The sequence below is a fragment of the Patagioenas fasciata genome, chromosome 24 (genome assembly GCF_037038585.1).
Source record: "Patagioenas fasciata isolate bPatFas1 chromosome 24, bPatFas1.hap1, whole genome shotgun sequence".
Taxonomy (NCBI): domain Eukaryota; kingdom Metazoa; phylum Chordata; class Aves; order Columbiformes; family Columbidae; genus Patagioenas; species Patagioenas fasciata.
In genome coordinates this window covers 2,756,132-2,783,301 of record NC_092543.1, presented here as the reverse complement: position 1 = coordinate 2,783,301, position 27,170 = coordinate 2,756,132, and the positions used below count along the sequence as shown (strand labels likewise).

Sequence of the window (27,170 nt, the reverse complement as noted above, 5' to 3'; positions counted from 1 at the left end):
TGCAAAAATTAGAGTTGGATAACTGGGATCAGAAAATGGGGTCTGGTTGTCTCTTTGCTATGATTTTTGTGGTGTTTAACTAGAAAGCTTTTCCAGGCGCGCTGTGGGAGTTGGTGATGCCTCCAGTTCTGGGTTGCAATTACTGGCAAGCAAAGCAAACCTTTCATTTCCCCATAATTAGCCGGGCTGGGGAGGCGGGTTAATTTCGAGCAGCCACTCCTCTCGTTTGATTCTTTTCTAGAGGAGCAGCCTGTGCGTGACTTAAAATGGTTTGAAAAGAAATGAGAACTGGGGAGAGAATCGGAACACACGTAGAAAAGAATGGGTATGGCCAAACTGGGTATATTTGTATTTCAGCCGCTTTTCTTTGCTTCAGGGAAGCTCAAGCTCTCTGTGCCTGGGATATTTGTATAGAGCTGACTTAAAGAGAAAGGAATAATGGAGACAACCAGGTCATCACTTTGGAAATGACACGGCTCGACCTTTCTCCCGTACCTGCTCAGTTGTGTTGAGTGGGTCGTGTAATAGGAGCTGCAGAAAAGGAACAAATTGTGGACATTTCTACTCTTGCTGAAATGTTGGTTATGAGAACGTTTTCTGAACGTTGTCATAGAAAAAACACTTGGCCTTTTTCTATTGAATTAATGGATTTTTTGCCGTTTCCAAGCTGTCAGTTTTTCTTTCCCGAAGCTGGAAGCTGAAGAGTTTAGTGCCGTGTATCCCATCAAATCAGGAAACTTGCAGGAAATCACCTGAGATTCGGCAGCCTCTGTTCTCCATTGGTTTCTAAAGAGGGCTCATCCTGCTCTGAGCTGCGTCCTGTGGGCAACACAGAATCTGGATTTCTAGGCTGAATCAGGCAGCATTCGGGCAACATGAGCAACTTGATTGATCTGCGTTCTCTTCCCAGTTGTAATTGGTTCCTCTGCTCCTGCCGCGTTGTAGAGCTGTTCAACAATAGGCGTCCTTGTCTCAAGAGGCTGGAAGTCTGTGGTTCTGAGCCCTGGAAGCCGCTCAGGATGGCCGAGCTGCTGGAAATCTGCGTCCCCCGCTCTTTGTGGAGCTCTGGGGGACTCGCAGTGCTGGCCGGAGCCGCACAAAGAGCACATTGAGCGGCGCTGGGGAATCCTCCTTCCCCTCCCGTCAATGCGGCTCTTTCTGCACCAAAACCCTGACATCAGCTCTTGGAAAACTCCGAGTTGCTCGTGTCATGGAAAACAGCCGGGGCTGAATGATCTGACTGTGGGCGAAACTGCTCTGGAGACGCTTTTCTTCGACCCTTTCCAAACGTGACCATTCGTCGAGAGATGGAAACCCTTCCCATTTAACAGTTTGACGGGGGAAAGGGCCGGTTTGCACCTTGCATTTCAATCTGTCGTCAGCACTGTGCTGAAATGAAGAAATAAACCTCACAGCAAAGTCAGTTCTACTGTTAAACATCCTTATTTTATCAGCACTGGGGATCAGCCTCCATGAGCGCTCTGGATGCTCTGGCGTTGCTTACATTCACAGCATTATTACACAGGCACTACAGCTTTTGGACATACAAGCAAAAACCTATTCAAAGTAACGCCGCTGGGAGTTCTTAAATTTTATTTTGATTTGAATTTTTGTGAATGCACGTGCAAGTTGAGAGCCGCGTCTGACACCTCTTGTTGAATGGTTCTGCCATGGGGCAGGAGCAGAGGAACGAACCAAAACTGCGCAGTGGGAGAGAACACAAACAACGCACGTTGCTCGTGTTGTAATTGTGTTTTGATGGTTTATCGGACATGGTTCAAGCTCCTTTTAGAGTCTGCAAAGGAGCGTTTCCCAGGGTTCATTTGGGGGGACAAACCAGCTGGACCACCAGCAAATTCCACCACAATCTCCATGTCCTTGTCACCTGTTTTATAAAGACTTCTCCTTGTGTTCTGTTCATATTTTTGGCCCAAAGTTCCCATTTCTGGTTGGCGAAGGGAGCACAGAACACCGCGATCTACAGCTTTTCACTAATAAATGCAGTTCAAGCGATAGACACCGGTAAGAAAGCGCCCACATTAGGGCATATTTACTATTTTCAACACGGCTGAGCTGTTCTGATCCCCAGCACGATGACCGAACATCGCTGTAGATTTACCATGATACATGCGCTACTGCAATGTGAACACATGAGCGCAGGACACGGCTCCGCAGCACCCTCACCCATGGATCTCTGTGTTCCACAGGTACCACCAGCCTGCCTGACCTACTGCACAACACGAAACTCAACGAAATTACCCCATGACTAAAACACGTGGCTCCAAGAAAGGCGTCTTGTCTTCATTCCCAGTCCCTTCAGCTCTCCTATTGCCTTGTTTTAAAGGTTAACACACATTTACTGGTCTAGAAACGTAACGCGAGGACTCGCTCATCAGGAATTTAGCAGTTCTAAGCCGGGCAGACGATCAATTAAAGACGCATTTTCATCCAGTCATTTGCTCCAATTACACCCATTCTGCATGAGACTGCGGGCAACATCCACCCTCACCACCTTTGCAAAGCTTCTATATATTCGCCAGCTGCAATAAATTAATTTAGAGCTGATACGCTGCAAACTACCCAAAGGCAAAGGAGGAAAACTGGATGCATAGAGTATTTTACAGAGGGGACCAAGAAACCATCACCATGTTGTTGCTTAACGTGTTATCAGCTCCGGGTCCTGCTGGAGCTGATTCCGCCTCGAAAGGTGGCAGAAATGTAAAGTATTTAAGGCTAAATTAAAGATATGGAACTAATAGGAAGGTTTCGCCGTACTTACTCCAACACCAAGAGGCATCCACGGAAAAACTCTCAACCGGATATCCCAGCTTGTCAGAATTTACACACAATACACGATGTGAGCTGGACTATGGAGAGATCAGCAATGCTGGAGTTAATGAGGTCTTAGTTATTTATATGGCCTAATAAAGAGACTCGTGTGATGTGTAAACCGACCGTTTCTGCCCTGAAATGCAGGTGTCTCCTACAGAACACAAATGATGCGCATGGAAACATTCACAGGGGTACTCATGCCCTTCCCACGTCATCTGAATTACGGGATAAATCCAACTCGGAAGAGCGGAGCAGAACGCGGGATCAGCGTCTCACAGCAACACCCAGCCTGCTCCTGCTGCTGCAAAATGGGAGAGGAGAAACCGGCACGTGTACAATGGCTCACGGTGCTGAGAACAGAATGCGAGCTAAATACACCATTAATAGGCCTCTGGATGTGTTTGTATTGGTGTTTTCCTCTGGGTCTCTTAAAATCAATAAAAATACATGAAAAGGAAAAGCATTTCCAGCACAACCTGCAATAACTTACAGATCTGCACTCTGTATTTGGAGATTTACCTCTTCATCTGTCCACAGAGACAATCAATCAATTTACAGCACGTCCACTCAGTCTTTTTAGAGATATATTTGTATATATATACGTAAAAAATAAATCCCCAGCACTGATTAGCATCTCACAGCCCTTCTACACCAAATACATGAGCAGGAATTATCGCAAATGGAGAGAAGCCTTTTGGTGCTCGCTGCATTAACTCAGTCTCTGTTCTGCACTGACAACTCTCCAGACCTCTACTGACACAATTTGCTTTGGTTTTACACCCCCTTATAATAAAATTAAATTAAAAAATGAAAGGATCAGCTGAAAATAACCCCACAAACACCTAGACGCAGTTTCTTGGACACCAACAGCGAATTGGATGTCATCATGCATAAGGTATCGGTTTAGCAAAAAATCACATTCAGGCTGCAAAGCGAAGTGCTGGGATGCAATCCGGCGCTGGAACGTGGGGAAGGTTGTGCTGCCGGCGCCTCCATCTCAAGCCGCTCCCCTGGTTGTCAAAACCTTTGTTGTGAGCTGAGACACGGGATTTCTTCATTTAATTGGCCATTTTCACCATGAAAACACAAGAGGAACTCAGGTTTGCTGCTAAAAACCAAACCTCCCCATAATAGATTTTTAAAGCAAAACCCTTTCTCCCTCCTCTGCATTCAAGGATCTGCTTTTCCCATCTCTCAATATATTCTGATATGGAGGAATAAGAACAAAGCCTTTCAGAATTACCTGTTTCACAGCGGCGGGTCGGCTGAGGGGGATCCCCGATAACTGCAGGGTGTTCGCTGACACCGAGGCCCCTCCGAGCAGCACAAACTGCTGCTTTTCTGGGTATTTTATGCTTATCCCATATCCTTGAGGAGCATCCGCTCAATTCCTGACCACTCCAGGGGAGGGAAGAAACGCCACCTCTTCCCTCCCACCACCAGCTCTATACGTTTGTGATATGTCTCTCTATATATACACACACGTCGCTAAATCAAATCGCTGCTCCAATAAACTGCATGGCAAACAAAGACTCGGCGTAGGGCAGGGAGGTTTTATTTCAACCCACGTCATGTATTTTGTCGGCGGGGGCTCCGCGACCTGGGGAAGCGGGATGGGAGGGAAAGGGGCTGTTTTCTTTTTCTGCCCCAATAACCTAATTAACTTGGTGAGCAGCACAGAAATTTCTTCACGCTACGCTGTCTGTTTGCGTTTGATTAATGTAAATCTCCCCGCCGGGCCCCAGGCTCCGCATTAACCAGCACTGAGACCTCTGCTTTACTCTTTACCATAAAACCATCTAATCCCACCAAAATCGCTGTCGCCGATGCGATTGGAATTACCACCCCTAATTAAATCCCCATCTTGCCCAAATCGTGGGGCTTATTAAAATAGATAAAACTAGTTACTTTCTTTTGCATTTCCTCCGTTCTCATGACCAAGTTTTTAGGCTGCGCTCACCACAACCCCGGCCCAACGCCGGTTTCAAATCTAATCTCTCCAAGCCACAGCTGCATCAAGGCTGCAATTACCCAGCAGACAGGACGCCAAAGAAACCAACCCCATCCGTCCACCCCGTTCTGAGCATGCAGCCATTGCATGTATTTTCCATGCATTATCACGGTTTAAGCAGCAGCGAGCTGTATTTCATGGGTTCGCATCCGGCTCTTCATTTCCTTGGATTTTCGCAAATCAGAAAATGTCAGCTCGCAACAACAAAATGGTGAACGGGGGAAAGGGATGAAAGCCCGGTTCACAGGCTCTGGCACTCACCGGCTCGCAGAGTGTGACCCGAAGCACAATACAAAGTGAGCAATACGGGTTTTGGAGCGAACGCGGGATCACAAAGAGCCGGGAACAGTCGCTGCGAATCCCAGAGCGGAGCTTCACATCCACTTCACTCGCGCCCGGCCGAGCACCACGTGCACAGAACGGCCGCTGTGAGCCCCAGAGGGGCCGGCAGAACTATTTTTAAACCCATTTTAAAATCAAGTCTGCACGCCCCGGTTTACCCGGCAGCCCACTGCAGGGAGATACCGCAAGCTGAAGATGCGGAAATTGCTTTACGATCGGACGTACAGCACTGTGGGGTGTTATTTTTATATCCTCTTGCTTTTTGAAATCTGCATATGAAATATTTAACTTGAAAGCATTCATGTCACTGAACAGACGGAGGAATGCGACAGGAAAAGGCTTCGGGGCTGCGTTGTCTTTACCTCGGAAGGGACGTTTCCGATCCCCTCGAACATAAAAACTCCCTTACTGGCATCAAGAAACGCGTTTGTACCATGAAACGATCTGAACACCGAATTCTGAAAGAACGTTGCTTCCTAAACCGCCTTTTGAAGCCTCTTATGTCCAGGCTCAAAATATCAAAAAGGTGACATCGCATCGGGACTTGAGATAAATGCATGAATAACTCATTTTTAACAGGATTATTATTCAGTGTGATCATTGCAGAACTAAACAGACTTTGCTGTTGGCTGCAGCTCTTTGCTTATCCACATAATAAACAGAAGTTTGGAGTATTAATTTGTATTTATATTTATCTACAGCTTTCGGGAAAAAGCGCCACAATGCATTCCTCTGGAGTGCAGAGCAACGCAGCTGCCAGGAAACGGGGGAACAACAGGAGAGGTTCAGGAATGGAAGCTCAGATCTTGCTTCCTACTCTGATTTCCCACATTTCCTTCCCTTGGTGTTCGCTCATCAGAAGAAACCATTGGCAGGAAAATCAATCAATCAATCTTTGACTGGGGCGGGGGGAGAAAGAGTCTGATGTAGCAGCTTGGGAGAAGAAATGAGAGGTAGCTAAGATAGGACTGTAAATGTAACAGCACTATTTGAAATCTATAGGTCCTGGACAACAGAAACAGAGGATAAGGAAACAGGGAAAAGAGATGTCACTTTGCACATCATCAAAATACCTCTCCTAAGAAGGCAGCAAAGATGGTAAAAGAAGTAGATAACTGCTCCTCGTTTAGCCAGATTGCTTTGTCCTTCTAGAAATAATAAACATAATAAGCATAATAAAACATAAGACAATTAAGTTAAACAAGTGCTTCTATTCTAAAATATCACGCCTGTTCATTTCAGGTTCCACTCGCCAAAATTTTCCCAATCTCTTTGTTCCATCGTATTTCAATTTTGGTCCCTCCTGCCTCCCTCTATTGATTACGGAACTTCTTGCCCATATACAAACCACACACCCCGCAAGCAACAGGAGCAAAGTTCCTCTTGTTCACGACCAGCATCAGCAGCTCTCAGCAGAACTCACAGACCTTTACCCCAATAAGGAGCCAGGCATGGGAAAAGAACAGCTTCCCAGAGCTCCGTGGAGCGGAAGCAAAGCGGTCCCCGAGGAACAGAGTCCACACCCCTGTGAAAAAGCATTTTCCACAATAAAATGCACTGAGGATTTTGCTGGCACCCCAGCGGGAGGGGCCGAACCTCGCTCAGAGTTTTTGGGGAGCTCCAAAAGGTACAGATGAAGAAATCTATCCTTGAACAAAGGGGTTAGTTCAGATACGGTCAGGATATACTTGGGGAACATAAATAAAACTAAAAATAATACATATATACACATAGCCATACCACCCTGAGAACGCCCAGTCTCGGAAGCTGAGCAAGGTCGGCCCCGGTCAGTACTTGGATGGGAGACCAGCTGGGAATACCGGGTGCTGTAATCAATGAATCCCTAACACTGTAACACATCGCATCAATAGTATATTCATATAATATAGTATATCAATATACTATCTATATATACTATATATATCTCTTATATCACAGAATCCCAGGATGTCCCAGGGGTTGGAAGGGACCTAGAAAGCTCATCCAGTGCAATCCCCCATGGAGCAGGAACACCCAGCTGAGGTTCCACAGGAAGGGGTCCAGGCGGGTTTGAATGTCTGCAGAGAAGGAGACTCCACAACCTCCCTCGTCCAAATCGTTGATGAATATATTGAATAATCCCGGCCCCAGCACTGCCCCCTGAGGCTCTGCACTGGATCCAGGCCTCAACCGGACTCTGCCCATTGCCCACGACTCTCTGGCTTCTTCCCTTCAGCCAGTTCGCAGTCACCTCACTGCCCGCTCATCCAGACCACACTCCTCAGTTCAGCTGTGAGGATGCTGTGCAGACTGTGTCCAATGCCTCACTCAAGTCAAGGGAGATCACGTCCACCGCTCTGCCACCATCCATCCATCTTGTTATGTCCTCATCAAAGTCAATGAGGTTGGTCAAGCACGACTTTCCTTTGGTGAAGCCATGCTGACTGCCCCTAATGCCCCTCTTCTCCCTGATCTGCCTTGAGATGGCACCAAGGAGAAGTCGTTCCATCAGTTTCCCAGGGATGGAGGTGATGCTGACCGGTCTGGAGTCATCCGGGGGACTTTTTGAAGACTGCAGTGACATTTGCTTTCCCCCAGTCCTCAGGCACCTTTCCTGTTTCCCAAGACTTGGCAAAGATGACGGAGAGCGGTCCAGCAATGACCTCAGCCAGCTCCCTCAGCATCCGCGGGTGCATCCCATCCAGACCCATGGATTTATGGATGTCCAGACTGCCGAATTGCTCCCTAACCCAGTCCTCATCGACCCAGATAAACTCCTCCATTGCCCTGACTGCCTCTGGGGCCTCAGCGGTGCGGTATGCTCAGCACAGCCTCCGGCAGAGCCGACAGAGACAAAGAAGCGTTCAGTAACTCTGCCTTCCCTGTGTCTTCTGTCACCAGGGCACCCACCTCGTTCATCAGTGGGCCCACATTGCCTCTGCTGTTAGTTTTATCTGCCACATATTGGAAGAAGCTCTTCCTGTTATCCTTGACCCCTCTCGCCAGGTTTAATTCTAAGGAGGCCTTAGCTTTCCTAGTTGCCTCCCTACACCCTCTGCCAACAGCCTGATGTTCTCCCCAGTGGCCAGCCCCTCCTTCCATGATCTGTAAACTCTCCTCTTTCACTCGAGGTTACCCAGTAGTTCCCTGTCTAACCACGCAGGTCTCCTGGCTCCCTTCCTTGACTTCCTATGTGTCGGGATGCTCTGATCTTGTGCCCAGTAGAAACAGTCCCTGAACACCAACCAACTCTCTTGGTCCCCTTTACCTTCAAGCAGCCTTTCCCGTGGGATTTCCCCCAGCAACTGCCTGAAAAGGCCAAAGTTTGCCCTGCTGAAATCCAGGGCTGCAATTCTGCTCGCTATCCTGCTCCTGCCACAGGAGATCCTGAACTCCACCATCTCATGGTCGCTGCAACCCAGGCAGCCCTCGACCTTCACCACTTCAACCAGCCCCTCCTTGTCAGTGAGGATGAGGCCCAGCAGTGCAGCTCTTCTGGTCGGCTCCTCCGCCCTTTGCATCACAAAGTTCTCAGCAGTGCGCTGGAGGAACCTCCTGGACTGCGGCTGCCGGCCGAGTCGTCCTTCCAGCAAACATCAGGGGAGTTCAGATCCCCACCACAACAGGGCCTGTGCCTGTGAGGCTGCTCCCAGCTGGCTGGAGAGGCCTCACCAGCTTCCTCACCCTGATCTGTTGGCCTGTAATAGACACCCACACCAGCATCACCCTTGCCAGCCTGTCCCTTAACTTTCCCCGTGGGGCGCGGTGCCGTGCGCCTGCTGTCCCAGCTGTGCCGGGGGGCAGAGGCTGTCGGATCGCGTGAGTCCAGGGTTCGAGTCCCGGAGCGCGGCGCTGAGGCTGCCGGTGGTGTGTTCGGTGTTGAAACCCCGGAGGGGTGGGGCCGGGGACACCAGTGTAGTATATATCTCACTATACTATACTATACTATACTATACTATACTATACTATACTATACTATACTATACTATACTATACTATACTATACTCATATATATACACTATACTATATATACTCTCTATATTTCTCTATACTATATATATCTATTATATATCTCTATATTATATATCTATTATATATATCTATATATATCTAGTATATATAAATCTAGATACTATAGATATATCTATTTTATATCTCTCTATATTATACATCTATTATATATATCTATATATATCTAGTATATATAAATCTAGATACTATACATATATCTATTTTATATCTCTCTATATTATACATCTATTATATATATCTATATGTATCTAGTATATATAAATCTAGATACTATATATATCTATTTTATATCTCTTTATATTATACATCTATTCTATATATCTATATCTAGTATCTAGATTTATATACACTAGATCGATATATCTATTGATATACTATAGTATATCAATATAGTATATACTATATAGTATATCAATATAGTATATAGTATATCAATACCATATTGATATATCAATATCGATATATTGCCAATGCATACGCTTGGTCCCCAAAATCAAAAAGGACAGGCAGAAGGGCCATCCAGCCCCCCCCTCAGCACATCTCAACAGGTTATAGAGCCGTATGCAATGAGCACTGACCCCCATGCATTTGATGGGCTCAGAATGGGAATTTCTCACATCTTCTACACAAAGCAACAAAATCCATCCCATGCATCTCAAATAAACGGGAACTAGCAAACAGCTCCCTTTTGTTTGAGAGTGTGCAGATATAAAAGTACAGGCAAGAAGTATCACGTATTTCAGCAAGATGGTGCAAGACGCTCACTGGAGATCTCACCAGAGAGCTAGAAACCCCCGCCGAGGAATTCATGCAAGTCGGAATAGACAATTTAAGGAGAGATAAGTAATAATTTTACAGACCCTGCATGAGTCCAGCTCCCTAGAAACGCCTGAAATGACCAGGACTCTGTTTGAAAAATAGGAAACGGAGGTACAGGACAGGAAATGATTTCTGCAGTAAGAAAGCAGCTCGCGAATTGCTGAAGCAGAAATACCAGGCGGATTATTCGCCCAGCGCCCAGCTGTTCTATCTTAAATCTGCACCGCAATCCTCTATCGCTTGAGAGCCAGTTACTGAAGAATTTGCAAACCAAAGGGAAACACCAAACAAAACACGTATCTGGAAAATAGCACTGAAGTTGTAAGATCCCTTATGAAAGAGAACCTTAAGTCTTTCAGTATCTCATTGTCCAGCCTGACTTCTGGCATAGGAAAAGGGGATGTATGGAGCTTCGTTTCAAAGGTCAAACTGTTTCCTTCCTTCGTCTTCTCTTACAAACAATTTTAGGGGGTTTTAAACATTTCAGAACAGCCTAAAGAAATTTTTGCTTATCCTGCCATTAAGTTCAAGTGATTCCAGCAAACCTGCTATGAAAAAAGCCCCCCAAACAGCTCCAAAATGCAATAGTTACACCAGTTATTAAATTCAAACTTGAATCAATGCCAAAACAGCAAACGAAACTAAAAAGAGAAACAACTGCTTAATAGTTGACAATTCGAAAAGAAAGAACCACGACAACAGGGCTGCTCCATTTTCTAACACAACATCGACTCATTTCCCAGCAAACCGCCCAACTTAGTCGCTAAAATCGTGTCACAATTCAAAAGAGATAAAAACACCAAACGAGTAGCGTGGTTTTAGCATTCATTACCTTTTTATGGTCCCCTCTAGAGCCGGAAATTTCCAATAAAAAATACTTTCAGGCCTAAAAAACTGTACATATCAAGAAAAGAGACTGCAGGATGGGGGAAAGGGGAGAGCTTGACTTATTCTTTCCCAAGGACTTTGCGTTTCATCCTCAACTCACCGCAGGCTCCACTTCCCCAGCTCTACAGTACGATTCATATAAATTAAATTAAGGGATTCTTTACACTCCCAAATTCTAAAAGCAGAAAAAAACCAAAATACAAGGCAGCAATACCTGTGTTCGTAGCCCCAGGCTCTGAACATGCACAGATCCATCTCTCTAACGCACCAGAACACACTGGCGTCCTCTCATCGGAACACACAACCACCGAGGCTCCGATGTTTCCAGACACCGTCTATGAGCCAAATGCCGGCTCCCCTAGAATTAATTTAATCTCAGGGCCTGTCCTATTGACAATTTCCCCTTTGCCCTCAAGCCAATCCATAATCAGTCGTTTCCCAGCCTCTCCATCTCCACTCCACCGAATTCACTCGACATATTCACCACCCATCACTTGTCCACACTCAGGATTAAAGAAAACATTGTTTTATTACCACAACCAACAGCTGAGTTTAAGTACCTGAGATGATCCGAGTTACCGCAACTCACAAACCTAAAGATGAAGCATTGGTCACCAGCAAAACATCAGCACTCATTAAAATCAATTAAGAGAAATGAATTTAAATTTGAGAACGGTGAACAGGAAGGCGATTTCTCCGCAATTATTTTCTGCCTGTGTTTTCTGAAATGGAATTGGGTGCGAGGCATTTGAGTGGGCTTCCCATTGCCATACAGCTCTCCATTGTATTGTAAATTTACCAGCACGGCAGCAAACGGATCCAAATACAACGTGGAGGAGAAGATGAAGAGATTTCACGTGGGGGTTTAAATAAACGAGGGCCCTGAACAGAACAGCCCTTGTTTGAAGTGTCCCGAGTCCCTTTGTGCTCATCCTCGTAGAACACACAGACAATACAACCAAGCCCCACTTGGTATGTTCTGTGGTATTTTTTCCACTTTAGCTGTTGAAATGTTCTTTTGGGGCCAAGTTTTGATCTAAAAGGCATTTTAAGACAAAACAAAAAAATCCCTATATCCGCTCTAAATCATCACTTATCTGTGGGAAAATATATTCCCACTTCCCAATAACGGCAGAGGAACCAACTTATTATCCAACAACTGATTAGAACCCATCAATACTCCAAGTTCTAGATCGAAGGAGCTGTTTTCTCTGTACACAAAGAGCAACAGACGGAGCACGATCTGAGCTCCACGGCGGGGCTGTCACCGCGGTAAGATGATGGTTACGAATAAAAGAGGGGAGGAAAGGGGCAGGTTCCCTCCATCTGGCTGAATTCTGGCTGCCCAAAACTCAAACCTGTCGCAAGGCTCTTTTCTCTCCACCTTCCAGCCAAGCTGACTTATCCATCAGGGCCAGAGCGCATCGTTAATGTCTCGCTGATGAGGGCAAAACCTGGTAACGAGTCTATTGAAAGGAAAAGGGAGAGCAGGTCGAGGTTTGCTGTGCAATACACCCAGCTGAGGTTGCACTGGTTAACGTCCAAAGCAAACAACACTCGGGAGTTTGAAGCCATCACCAACATTCCTACATTTTTCCACGCTGGAAGAATAGAAAAGTGTGCTTGTTTTTTTATCTGGTGATTTACTTTTGGGTTGTATTCTTTGTTTGGGATTTTTGGGTTGTTTTGCTAAGTATTACAGGGTTTTATTCTCACAGCAATGTGAGTGGGATGAACATTTTCCTAACGTATCTAAGTGTAAAACTCGAGGCTTTCGATACTGTTCCAAGGCAACATTTTATTTACCAACTGCTGAGTGTTACCAGGATCACCCAGCACTGCAGCCACCAGTGCAGACACACACTTCTTTGAGATCATTTCTAGCTACCACAAGATGTTTCCTTTACTGAAGGTTCCATCATAACTCCAAGGTTGAGAAGCCCGACACAAAGCTCTTCATCTCACACATCTGACGCGTCCTCACAACAAAGAAGATCCCACAACAATTGCGAAGGGCTCTGCAGGATCCAGCAGAGCGAGGGAGCGCGGCGGCTGCCGAGATCAGATCTGCGCCCGCAGGAACCGCTTCCGCCACGAAACCGCAGGACGGCGCAGGGCAAACCACAGCCCAGCACCTCGTGGCTCCCGACAAACCGCCTGAGAGCTGCAGCTCAGCGTTATGAGGTCTCTACGCAAAGAACTTCCACCCTTGACACACATAAACCATCGTTCCCCTCCTCGTACACTTAGGGAGTTCACATTATATACATTTGTCCCCTTCTCCCTGTTCCAGCACCCCCCGAATACTTAGTCCGTGTTACGATGCTGGTTAGGTGGTCTGCATCGCTCTTTCCAAACCAGAAACACCTGAGAACAGCTCGCTTTAGGCTGAATTTGCCGCCTAATTCAGGACATCGCATAATCATAACTCCGCAGAAGGTGGGAAAAGCTCGCCTCTCAACACACATCACCAAATCCCATTATTTTCTTACTGGCGAGCGCCGAGCCCGAAAGCCACTTAACAAAAGAACAGGGATTATTATCATCATGGCCCAAATGCTGTCGCTCAAAGCGAAGTCAAGTTTTAGGAGGCATCGCAATGGCTGAAAGAGCTTTCTGGTCCCCCAAAATACCCACAAGAAACAGGCGGGTACCCCAGGCCCCAAACACAGCTGCAGAGCTCCCACAAACAGCTGGAACCCGGCTCATCAGGGTTTGTGCTTCCCAGAACGGCTGAGGCTGGAAGGGGCTCTGGAGATGCTCTGGTCCAGCCCCCTGCACAGCAGGGTCAGACACGGCAGGCTGCTCAGGTTGGGGATATATCGGAGGATGAGACGCCACCACCTCTCTGTGTAACCTGTGCCAGATCTCCATCACCTTCACAGTGAATTATACACTTTGGTATTTCAATTTGTGCACGTTGCCTCTCCCACCTTCGCTGGGCAGCACTGAGGAGAGTCTGGCTGCTTCTTTTCACTGCTTCCCATTGATATTTACACCAACTGTCATGTACGAGGAGGTCTGGGCACTTTCTATCTAACATGTTCCTCCACAACGTGCTTGCAGGCAGGAAACCCCTCTCCTATCTGACTCCTACCACCATCTCTCCTCCTCACTCATTTCCTACCGACCTTCTAGCATCGTACACTGCAGCTTTTTCCTATTTCCTTTCGCTTGTTACAGCTTCCCCCCCCCCAATTCTCTCCCTTTCCCCTCTTCCCGACGCTCTTCAGCTTTGATCTCAGTCCCTGCTCATCAGAATATCCTCTTGCAGCTGGGCAATGGTGCCACGGGATGGAGGAGACGCCTCGTCTGATGTGCTGCCAACAAGCTGCACCAACAGCCACTATCATAACAAGGAAAAAAAGACTTCTAAGCAGCCATCAGATACTTTCGGGAGGCCTGCAGGTTGAATCTTGTATGTTTATGGGAGTGGTGGACTCGGAATCCTGTACCTGTCTCAGATCTTTATTAATATTAAAAAGATGGGTCTTCTCCTCCAGACGAGGAAACGCTTGCGCAGGTCAATTCAGGTCCCAGCGGAGCTTCCAGCCCTTACAGCTCACTCAGGGCTCCATAAAAGAGCATCTAACTCTTCAAAAGTTACTGATTCATCGTGGTAAAACGATATCACAAACCAGGATTGCAACCTGCAGATCAACCGAAGATCAGCTGCTCGCACAAACACAAAGAGTTGTGCTGCTCCTCGCAGTTTCAAGGAGGAACAGCATTTGGATAAAATTAAGATTCCTACCAGCATCTCTGAAGGCTTTCAATACGTATTTCAAGAGCTCGGGAGTGGATGGAAACCTGGTTGGGTCTTGCCTTTCTTACAACAACTACAAGCAATCGAGGGCTCCCAGACCCCCAGAACTCCCCCTTAGGTTGCCAGCATCAACACCTTTATAACCACCACAAGAGGCCCTTTTGCTCAATCCACACAGTCCAGTCCACCTTGCTTCTTAATCACGAAGGGTTTTGGTTTTATGAACCCTTAAATCAACTGAGACCAAGCGCAGATCCAGCCAGACGACGACCGAAAGCGCAGGGACTCGCGTGTTGCGCATTAGGATCTTTTCCACCTCGCGTATTCAGCCCCAGGAAGAAAACACAAATGAATATTTGCTTTTCCAGCTCCAGAGTAATTCAACAAGGTACCATCTGACATCCCCGGGCCCACAAGTTTCAGTGTTGTCAAAACAAAGCTTAAAATAGCCACTGGATTATATTGAAGTGTTTGCCAACACCATTGCTTATTCTCCATCAGCCACAGCAAATGGTGCAAGAGCCGGTTCCTGCCCATTGCTCTGAGAAATCAAACACACACAGCACCCAAAATACTCCAGGAAAGGATGCAGAGCAATAACAAAGTGATGTGCAGTAGACAATTTGTGAATGTCACAGCCTGAACATTGTTTGTTTTGTTTTTACTATTTATACTTATGCTTACATTTTCAACATAAGGACGCTGCTTTTTCCTGTCATATTGAATATCTTTATTTTTAAGTGTTTTCTTCTAAAAGAAAAATGAGTAAACCTTGTTTTTTCCTGTCTTTTTCTAAGTGTGCTGTTCCTACTCTGCATGTATCCTGCCTTGTATTTTATCCCTTGCAGATCCCTAATCAAACACTGCAGGTTTTACATCCCTTTTCATTTTACTTGTATTTTCCTGCTTCCCCATCCTTTCTTTGAGCTCTCCTGGCATTCAGACACATTCTCCATCCAGGCTCCTTAGTTCATCGACCTGAGACATGAACTAACACTTAGAGTCTTTAAACCGCTCTCCATCACCTTTGTCAAGTCTTGGGAAACAGGAGAGGTGCCTGAGGACTGGGGGAAAGCAAATGTCACTGCAGTCTGCAAAAAGGGCAGGAAGGAGGACCCAGGTGACTCCAAACCGGTCAGCATCACCTCCATCCCTGGGAAACTGATGGAACGACTTCTCCTTGGTGCCATCTCAAGGCAGATCAGGGAGAAGAGGGGCATTAGGGGCAGTCAGCATGGCTTCACCAAGGGGAAGTCGTGCTTGACCAACCTCACTGACTTTGATGGGGACATAACAAGATGGATGGATGGTGGCAGAGCGGTGGACGTGATCTCCCTTGACTTGAGTGAGGCATTGGACACAGTCTGCACAGCATCCTCACAGCTGAACTGAGGAGTGCGGTCTGGATGAGCGGGCAGTGAGGTGACTGCGAACTGGCTGAAGGGAAGAAGCCAGAGAGTCGTGGTCAATGGGCAGAGTCCAGTTGAGGCCTGGATCCAGTGCAGAGCCTCAGGGGGCAGTGCTGGGGCTGGGATTATTCAATATATTCATCAATGATTTGGACGAGGGAATAGAGTGACTGTCAGCAAGTTTGCTGGTGACACCAAGCTGGGAGGAGTGGTGACACTGGAAGCTGTGCTGCCATCAGAGACCTGGACAGGCTGGAGAGCTGGGCGGGGAAACATTTAATGAAATAGAACAAGGGCAAGTGTAGAGTCTTGGATGTGGGCAGGAACAACCCCAGGTTCCAGTGTAAGTTGGGGAATGACCTATTAGAGAGCAGCATAGGGAAAGGGAGCTGGGGGTCCTGGGGACAGCAGGGTGACCATGAGCCAGCACTGGGCCCTTGTGGCCAGGAAGCCAACAGGACCTGGGGTGGGTTAGAAGGGGGTGGTCAGTAGGTCAGAGAGGTTCTCCTGCCCCTCTGCTCTGCCCTGGGGAGACCACACCTGGAATCTTGTGTCCAGTTGTGACCCCTCAGCTCCAGAAGGACAGGGAACTGCTGCAGAGAGTCCAGCGCAGCCACCAAGATGCTGCAGGGAGTGGAGCATCTCCCGTGTGAGGAAAGGCTGAGGGAGCTGGGGCTCTGGAGCTGGAGAAGAGGAGACTGAGGGGGGACTCATTCCTGGGGATCAATATGGAAAGGGGCAGTGTCAGGAGGATGGAGCCAGGCTCTTCTGGGTGACAACCAGTGACAGGACAAGGGGCAATGGGTGCAAACTGGAACACAGGAGGTTCCACTGCAAGAGGAGAAGCAACTTGTTGGGGGTGAGGGTGTCAGAGCCTGGCCCAGGCTGCCCAGGGAGGTTGTGGAGTCTCCTTCTCTGCAGACATTCAAACCCGCCTGGACCCCTTCCTGTGGAACCTCAGCTGGGTGTTCCTGCTCCATGGGGGATTGTACTGGATGAGCTTTCCAGGGCCCTTCAACCCCTGGGACATCCTGTGATTCTGTGATTATCCAGAACACGGCCACATAACAGAACATAACATCACCTACCGTGGTCTATTTTAGCGCTATTGACATCTCTTAGACAAGAAAGATCTAATTATCTCAAAGCAGATAAAATACCAAGACTAGAGTGAAAGAGAGTGTTTAGGCAGAGGAGTATTCGCAGAGCCTTAGGAACGCTAGAAACAGTGTTTTTAGTAGCACCTGAGATCAGGGATAATACAAATGGGATTCATTGATAAGTCTGTTGGAGTATAATCAACAGGATTATACCCCAAAGCTCCTCGTAAAAGGCAACAGAAGCAGGCGCTGACACTACTCCTGAGCAGGACTTACACAAAATACTTCAAGGCAAGAATTTACGAGGAGACCCCCACTGCTTGAAACTGAGCAAAAGATCTTGGGATACCACAGGAAATAAGTGAAATAACTGGTAGAGGTGTCAGCAAACATGAGAATGCTCTACTCTACCCTCAAATCATCTTCAGTTCCTAAATCCCTACTTCTAGACTGTAATACAGAATAGTTCTGAGAGCAAACCACCTGGATTTTCAGCAGGAAGACTGCGGCCAACGCTGCCACCCTCAACCACCAAGCAACTCTTCTACATGGGTCACGCTGATCCCAGCAGAAGCCGGCTTTATAAAGACTGGTCTGAGAAGATGACGAAACGCACACAAAGCTCAGCAACTTCTGCTCCAAGGGCAGGATGCGCATTTCTGGCAAAGCCCAAGGGGTTCCTCCATCCTGCAGCAGGTTCGTGTGTCTCACGTTACCTATCTATGGATAACGCTCGGACAGGAGCGGCACCTGAAGAGCCCAGATCAGCCCCAGACCAGTTCCAGACCTCCCATGCCATCTTCACAACCACCAGCCTTTCCACAAAGAGCTGGATGCATCACACCCCCACTCCTGTGGATCTGGACAGGTTTTTAAAAGTCTACAACTGCACCAGCCTATATCCCAGTACTGTTGCTAATCTATTCATTCAAAGCACTAATAAACACCATAACAGGAGTTCCATGCACAGGGACGGTTATACAATTGGGCTAACAGATGAAATATCATTCCTGCCTCCGCCCGAATAATCACGACGCCCACAGCTTTATTCAAAACTAGAAAATCAAGCTCACCTCAACTTCTGTCTCCAGTAAAATCCCTAATAAACTACGCAGCACGAACTGGTAGCGTTTGCTTTCCAGATGTATTAAACAGCTCTCTCTTCTGACAGCTTCAAAATAAGCAAAATAATAAAATCCATTTATGCACAGACTATGGCAACTACCCATCCGCAATGAGAGTGAAGGCGTAAGACAACTCGTCGCAATTATTACACTTTTTAGCCGATAGAAACAGACGTGCTGCAGCCCACCTTCCATAAATATTAGATCTCACAAACTCTACTAATTAAATAATACATGATAACAGCATCTTGCTCTTAATAGCACTAAGGCACAACTTTCTATTAAGTCCTAACCCTGCTGGAAAACAGAAATAAGAACTTCTTTCCCCACCATATAGTTCAAGAAGTTACTACAGGGACTTACAAACAGCCAAAGATGGGGAAAGTGCATCTAAGCAGATAAGGAACAATCAGGGTCTATTTTAGTACCAAGTCAGGAGCAAATCAGCAATTAAACCTCTCAAGGGTAATTATGCGTGGATGCTACTTCTTCTATTTGCCAATCATAGCAACAGAAGCTACAGCGCAGTTATAAATACAACTCATTTGCAAGTGAGCGCACAGGAAGAGTCGCCAGCTCCTCAACGAGGAGCAAATGTCACAAGGAGCCTCCGTTCTTTTATTGTGTTTTAATAAGTCATATAAAACGAGCTCTGTAGCTGCGCCATTGCTCGACGTCTGGAACAGTTACAGCAAGAAAAATACAGCTAAAACGGCTAAAAACCAGCTTGGATAGAAACGTCTGCCTCAGAGACTTATTAAGTTAAGCAAGATAAATGCGCATCTAAATAACAGAGCACAGCTAAGAGAGGATTATTACATCAAAAGGGCGCCAATGTTTGCAAACGCAAAGTGGCAAAGCAAGGCTGAAGATGGATTGTTTGTGATGGAAACAGGACTGGCTGCAGAACAGCAGAAGAAATGGCCATCCGTTCATTAACTCCTTCTCATTTACATTAACAGCATCATCAACAAGGACGAAGACAGACGTAAAATATGGGACGAGCGCAACCCGGACAATGGAAATGGGAAACGGCAACCAGCTATCCAAACACACGGCGCGATCGCTATCGCACACCGAAGGGATACAAAAGGAAATATGTGCAGTCTAGCAGGGATTTAAGCAGCTATACATACGTAAATGCAAATATGTAAAGCTAATATGGAGAAAAATGCAGGCCTGTGCTCCCCTATTATGTTCGTAATACCATTTGGCACAGAAGCAAGCCGGGTTTTTCTGTTTTAAGGCAGTTCCCAACTCAATCCCAGCCAAACACAGCGAGAATCGGACACAATATGATTTACACCACGTAGATCCAATGACACCAGAAGCGTCGAGTTTGTTTATTTTGCACCTGCTTTACATTCCAAGCTTAGGAGCCACATTCGAGACGTCTCTGCTTTTCTTTCCATGCGTCACTCAGCTGCTTCTCGCTATAAAAATCCTGCTGTATCCCTTTGATACCTCGCAACCTGGTATAAAACATACGTACATGACACATCTCACAGCACCTTTGTACTGTCGCTGTTTTGTCTGGTGCGGAAGGAGAACGTCCCGCAAGTCAAGAAAATCTCACGCACGTGCACCACGAAAGAGAAACCAAATCTAAGAGTTTTGCCACTCATTCTGCTAGTACAACCATGCTAGACAACTATTTTCGGTACTCTACAAAAAGCATGGTCATAAACACAGACCGTAAGTGATCCTGAGCTGCACTGCAGTCTGTTCAGACCTGTGGAGTCAGGACAAGGCCTAAGTTTAAGTTTCCTGCCCACATCTGGAGCCTGAAAGGTGATTTTGACCCCCCAAACCATCACCCTCTGTCCCAGCCCCGATTTCCCTCCTGCGTCAGGAACACTCGTGTTAGCCACTAAAGGCCAAAGAAGAGCAGCCTTTATCACACATATTCACACCTTAATACGCACAACAAGGCTGAATATACTCAAATACATAAGAGGGAAAGGATGCAAAGTAGTACTTTGATTTCCATCTGCAGATGTCAGGTTAGTATCTGACTAACCAACAATGCCACTGTTCAATAGATTCATTTGTTATTTTGACACATGAATTTACATTGATTCTTTTTTCCCTTCAGGTTTCTGATAAGGAACTATTCCTCTGATTTTGTCAGGCTTAGTGCTATTACTATCAGATCCTATACAGACTAACAGTTTATGCACAGCCAAAACCATGAGGCTTCCTACTTGATTGTTTTTCCCTCACAAAATACTTGTTTCCCTGTCTCTGAACATCCCCGCACAAACCAGAGAACCCAGACTAACTAAACACGCTCCTTATGAGCACTTACAAACTCCCTTGCTGGACTAAGCCACAGCCAGAACCACCTCACCAAACCCAACACGATCAGGAAACAGCTCCTTGTGCAATAGTTGATGGGAATATTTTCATTTTGGCAAAGCTTGCTTTCTTTTCGCGTCTGTCCTGTTTCACCTTGATTTGCAGACAGGTTAGCAAAACACATCTTTTATAAACTATTATCTATAACTCTTTAATACACCAGGACACAAACTAAACCGGTGAGACTCCAAAGACACGTGCAAAAATTGTTCGAAGACGTAACTCTGAATTAAAACAAATATTACTCTAAAAATGCACTTCCATATATTTTTTCCTCAACTGAAGAGGTTTACTAAACCTGCCACAAAAGGCTGATATAACTTCACAAAAAGAACCGCAGTGCAACTGAAGTGCCAAATAATCCACAGCAAAGGGCCCTTATTGAAATATGCAAAGATTTGCTGCTAAAACTGGGGGTGTCTGCACGACTTTCCCATCATTCAGAGGATGGCGAGGGCAGCTCAGGCACCAGCAGACACTGCTGCCCATCAACCACCCTCACCTGAACTGACCCCCAACGTGTGCCCAACAACCGCATCCTCTCTGTTTTGTGAGCTCGGGCTCATCCCCAACTCCCGACGCTTTTCCTGCGTTAACTTCCCACAGAAAACAACTCATTTTGGTGGTTCCTACCAGCACCAACCAGTTCTGGGAGCTGAATTACAACCCCTGGTTCTCACAGAGTCAGCCTGGCAGGCTCGAAAGCAGTTGGACTTGAAATACTCCCAAGTTAACCCAGGCGCCTTGACAGCGAGCCAGAAACTCGGGTTTGATCCCATTTTCCTGTCAGAAAAGCTCTAGGAAGTCCCTCAATTTCATTTAAAATTAAGAAAACCTCATTCTCCACTGACCTGTCGGTGATTGTGGACTGTGTGCCACTCATTGGAGCCTTTGGCGAGAAGTCGTATTATCCAATTTACATTTTACTCTTCCTGCGGGGGTGTTAACGAGGCTTCGCCCCCCACCTGCGCTGGGGTCCGGGATGCAGCCTTGCTCCAGGAGGGACATGCACAGAGAAGAAATTGAGCGCAAAAAACAAACCAATCCAAAAGTTTTCTCGCAGAATATCCAGCCCACGGAAGTGGGGTGTGGAGGATGTTCGGCAAAACAAACAAAAAAGAAATAATAATAAAAAATAATAATAAAGAAAGTTGTTTGTGTTTCTCTCGATGCTCCCGTAGCCGCGGGATGAGGGGAAAAGTGATGAAAACGATCCGAAGTGCGGGTGTCGGAGCGGAGGGAACGGGCCCGCCCGCCCTTCTCCCCCCGGCTCCGGGCAGGAAGGGCCGCCCGGGGCTCCGCTCCCGCCGCCGTTCACGGGCTCAGCCCCGCGGGGGGCGGCCGGCGGGCCCCGCCAGCTGCCGCCGTCCCCAGCGCCATGTCCCGCTGCCCGGGAGGGGCCGGGAAGGACGGGCCGCCCGCTGCCGCCTCTAGGCCCGCGGCTCCATGAGCGGCCCGGCGGGTGTGGAGCCTGCGAGGGCGGCGCTCCCGGTTCAGGGCGAAGTCGCGCGGGTGGTTCCGCTGCTCCGGGCCCGGTTCCCGCACCGAGCCGGGCCAGCCGGGCCTCCCGGGCTGGTACCTCCGGCCGCGCACGCCGCCCCGCCCCGCCGCCGTATCCTTCCGCCGCAGCGGCCGCCCCTTCCCTCCGCCCTTCCTCCGAACGGCCTGGCCCGCCCCGCCCGGCTGCGCGTGGGGTGCGGGAGGGGGTACAGAGGGAGAGGGCCAGGGGTTGGAGGGCCCTGGAAAGCTCATCCAGTGCAATCCCCCATGGAGCAGGAACACCCAGCTGAGGTTCCACAGGAAGGTGTCCAGGCGGGTTTGAATGTCTGCAGAGAAGGAGACTCCACAACCTCCCTGGGCAGCCTGGGCCAGGCTCTGACACCCTCACCCCCAACAAGTTGCTTCTCCTCTTTAACTGGAACCTCCTGTGTTCCAGTTTGCACCCATTGCCCCTTGTCCTGTCACTGGTTGTCACCCAGAAGAGCCTGGCTCCATCCTCCTGACACTGCCCCTTTCCATATTGATCCCCAGGAATGAGTCCCCCCTCAGTCTCCTCTTCTCCAGCTCCAGAGCCCCAGCTCCCTCAGCCTTTCCTCACACGGGAGATGCTCCACTCCCTTCAGCATCTTGGTGGCTGCGCTGGACTCTCTCCAGCAGTTCCCTGTCCTTCTGGAGCTGAGGGGCCACAACTGGACACAATATTCCAGGTGTGGTCTCCCCAGGGCAGAGCAGAGGGGCAGGAGAACCTCTCTGACCTACTGACCACCCCCTTCTAACCCACCCCAGGTCCCATTGGCTTCCTGGCCACAAGGGCCCAGTGCTGGCTCAGCCCACAGCACCCGCTATTCCCAGCTGGTCTCCCATCCAAGTACTGACCGGGCCCGACCCTGCTTAGCTTCCCAGATCAAGCGTTCTCAGAGTGGTACGGTTGTATATTTTAGATATATATATACATATGTTCCCCAAGTATATCCTGACAGTATCTGAACTAAACCCTTTTTCCAAGGGCACTGCTCCCTTTTCCTTCCCTCTCCACGTCCCCGGCCTCCCAGTGCTCCCAGCTCCCATCACCCTCCTCCCACCCGGCCGTGTTGTCTCGTCACAGGCCCCCAGGGGCAGGGAGTGTCCGCGCTCCCTCTGCATGGAAAATATGACACCAAGAAAACACGCAGCGAATTAAAAGAGTGAGACACCAAGAACCAGGCAGCTCTGGAGAGTCACCGGCTGCTCTGTTTACCCCCAGCCCTTTCATAGCTCCGCATGGAATCCCACATTCCCACAACACGTTTCAGTAGCAGCACAAATCCAAAAACCGAGCAAGAACTCATCCCTCCCCGCACACACCTTGGCCCATGGCCTATTCTTGCTCCATTCTCTTAATGCAAATAACTCCCTCTGAAACAAAAAGACTGCATAGCACCATACCTACTAAATACAGATTATTTAGGCGTTCCAATTTCAAACTGTGTGGCTTTCCCTCTCCTCGGCCACAGCTCCCGACAGAAACGCATCCTTGCTGGGACATGACTGCAACTCCCTGCTGTTAATGCCATTAAAAGGAGCATGGGGCTGGGAGGGAAGAAGTGGAGCATATTATCTTCCAATAAATCAAGATATAAATTTAAATTATGAGCACCTTAAGAGGTTCATGCGAAAGAACACAGTGTGAGCAAAGGTTCCCTCTGGTGTCATTTGGTTTCGTGACAAGCTGCAGAGGCTGCTGGAACAGAAGTCCCAGGCTCCTAAACACCATCTCGAGTAGAGTTCATGTAATACAGAAGCGAAGCGGCACCGCCTGGATGATAAACATTCCTATTTTACAACCTTTCGGTTCATTTTGATATATCTTTTTCTAACTACATTTGTTTGTATCAGCTTGCCTAGGCAAAACAGCGCCATACATAACTCAGGGATAAAATTGCCATCAATTCACTGCAGAAACTAAACAAACAGAACCCAAACGTGTATTTTTCATTAATAGCCCTCCGTTACTGAGTTCCAACACTCTTGCTCTCAAACACCCAGGAACAGCATCAATATACTAGAAATTCAGAAGCCTTTCAGCCAGCAGAGCAAAATAACCTTATTAGCTAATCCAAAGCATAGAGGACACCACCCTTCTTCCCTCTAATTAATCTCACCTTGATACACTTCTTCAAAGCCAGGACACTTGGAAAGAGTTTGGAGAACAGGTTTCTGGAAACCCGGGACCATAATTTGCTGTATTCCGCCCTACACCATGAAGTCTTCTCCTCTTTGGAGCGACGGTGAGTATGAACGAAGCAGCCAGGACAGGGGCAGACTGAGGGATTCACTGCTTTGAAGCAGTTTGGTGTGAAGGGAGGAAGCGTGGGATGGAGTGATTTTCTACATGGTACTCGCCGTATATATACAGGACACGTATACATCCGCTTTTGGTTTCCTTTTGAGGGAAAAAAAGGGTGGGAGTGCAAGACATGCAGCCACAAGTGCCTCTCATCCTATAGCTCTATACATTGCTCAATGGTAATGGACAGACTGAATACCTCTGTATTTCTTATCTATCTCCTTATTGTATCTTCTCTGTGATAAATCCCTCCTTGCTTTTAACTTACGGAACGTGGAGCACTGTGGGTGAGAGAGGACGGCTCCCTGTGTTTCACAGCATTCGCACATCAGGCCTTGATGCTTTTTTATTACTTTAATTATATTTTATCGTGCGTGACAACATAATGACAATTACCAGAGGAAACCCTAGAAAGAAACATAAGAACGAGAATAAAACTTATCCCTTGCTGCAGTAAATGGATGTATAATTCAGTGGAATGATTCTGATTAACACTTGCCAAAAGTTTGCTTAGTCTTGTCAAAAGAAGCATCACATAAAACGACATCAATTAAAACAAAAAGAACCATAAAAGCCTTATGCCACATGTAGTAGTTAAGCTGCTTATAATGGGCCGCATTCACATTTCAGTGTTTAAAGCAACAATTGAAAAGAAAAAGCGCTAACAAAACAATTCCAAACCAGACTCTGAAAGCACAACCGCTTCTCTTTCCTGCAAGTGATTTTGCTGTTGTGGGAGGCAGTCGTGTACCTGTGTTAATACAGATGCCTTTTCTGATACTTCTGCTGCTTGGACAGTTTTACAACGTGAAATCGGGGCAGAGGGGCAAATCGATAAGTAATTACACTGCACAGTAGTGATTAAAATGATCTTTTCCAGCCTCGTAGGGAAGCTCATTGGGGAGCTGCCTCCATCTCCTGGCAAACCCTTGTACAGCAGCTTCGAAAGCCAACGCAGCGAGCACAAACTGCCACGCCAACTGTTCTGGGGAGAAAGATTCACATAAAATACAACCTGCCTTTCCACCTTGTACAGCTGGAGAGGAAAGGCCCAGGGAAATGAATCCCAGGGTGTGTTAGAAGGGGGTGGTCAGTAGGTCAGAGAGGTTCTCCTGCCCCTCTGCTCTGCCCTGGGGAGACCACACCTGGAATCTTGTGTCCAGTTGTGGCCCCTCAGCTCCAGAAGGACAGGGAACTGCTGCAGAGAGTCCAGCGCAGCCACCAAGATGCTGAAGGGAGTGGAGCATCTCCCGTGTGAGGAAAGGCTGAGGGAGCTGGGGCTCTGGAGCTGGAGAAGAGGAGACTGAGGGGGGACTCATTCCTGGGGATCAATATGGAAAGGGGCAGTGTCAGGAGGATGGAGCCAGGCTCTTCTGGGTGACAACCAGTGACAGGACAAGGGGCAATGGGTGCAAACTGGAACACAGGAGGTTCCACTGCAAGAGGAGAAGCAACTTGTTGGGGGTGAGGGTGTCAGAGCCTGGCCCAGGCTGCCCAGGGAGGTTGTGGAGTCTCCTTCTCTGCAGACATTCAAACCCGCCTGGACCCCTTCCTGTGGAACCTCAGCTGGGTGTTCCTGCTCCATGGGGGATTGCACTGGATGAGCTTTCCAGGGCCCTTCAACCCCTCACACTCTGGGATTCTGTGATTCATTTTCCAGATGTGCACATGGATTTGTGACCCCTGAAGAACAGACAGGACCTTGGCGTTGGGTTGAGAGCGGCAAAGCCCTTTCTCCTTTTCATAAATTAAATTGTGGGGGGAAAGGTTGCATTATAACAGGAAAATTGGTCTTTGCACTCTAAACATCCACACATGTGGGTGCATTAGAGTCTACCTCTAAATATTAATAGTAATAACGTGCAGGTGAGTTGATCGCCTTCAGCTGAAAACGACGTAGTTTCCACGGCAGTTAATGGTGTTTAGTGGGGCTCATCATTAAAATGGTCTCAAGTTTGACACAGAAAGACAGACAACCAGGAAAATAAGGAAGGCTCTAAGGCTGAGAGGATCTCAGAAGTACTTCTGCATCAATCCTGGCCACAAAAACACAAACCCAGATGCAGTTGTCAATACCAGCATCATTTTCCAACAAATTCCTGCAATTCCCCCCGGTCAAACTCACCTTAGTTCAGCATCCTGGGAGCTGCTCTGGTGTGACATTGTAAACCAGCTGAGAACGTGGGTGGGATTTCCTTATTCGCCAAGATTCTCCTTTTGATGGAGCTGACGATAGCGATGATACCCGGATGGAACCGGACACGTCTGCCTCCTTGCCCATCTGCTGCATTTTCCAGCTTCGCTGTGCCATGGATGCAACAGCTTCAGAAACTGGCACAACTGACCCAAAGGCCACCAAGAGCCACCTGGATGCAACTTTAACCTCTAAAAACCCAGCATTAATTTACGCTGTGCAATATCAAACCTTTCACCGTCTCGCACTCGGCATCCAGTTCACTGCAAACGCAGACAGGGCTGGGCTGGGCTTTTAAGTCACTCGGACACAAACGCAACACTTTGACTTTGTTGAGACACACACGTGGCCTAATCTATCAGAGCTTCTGCTGTGACAGCTTAATACAGCTCCTAAACCTGGCTAATCCACACCACATTAAGCATTTTATAGCACTAAGCTTGCATTCCATACCAGCACAATTAAAGCAGCAACGTTTAGGGACGGATG

The 27,170-nt window shown here is 47.6% G+C and overlaps 1 protein-coding gene across 2 annotated transcripts in view; it reads right to left on the bottom strand.

The window, feature by feature from the left end:
- The window catches only part of ARHGEF12 (Rho guanine nucleotide exchange factor 12), a 70,627-nt gene extending 48,365 nt beyond the window's left edge, over nt 1-22,262 (bottom strand). For both annotated transcript variants that reach the window (XM_065855494.2, XM_065855495.2), the window contains exon 1: nt 21,513-22,262. In XM_065855494.2, coding sequence (XP_065711566.1) covers nt 21,513-21,544 — 32 coding nt within the window. In that variant the 5' untranslated portion in view covers nt 21,545-22,262. The remainder of the gene's footprint in view (nt 1-21,512) is intronic.
- Nucleotides 22,263-27,170: the final 4,908 nt, after the last annotated feature.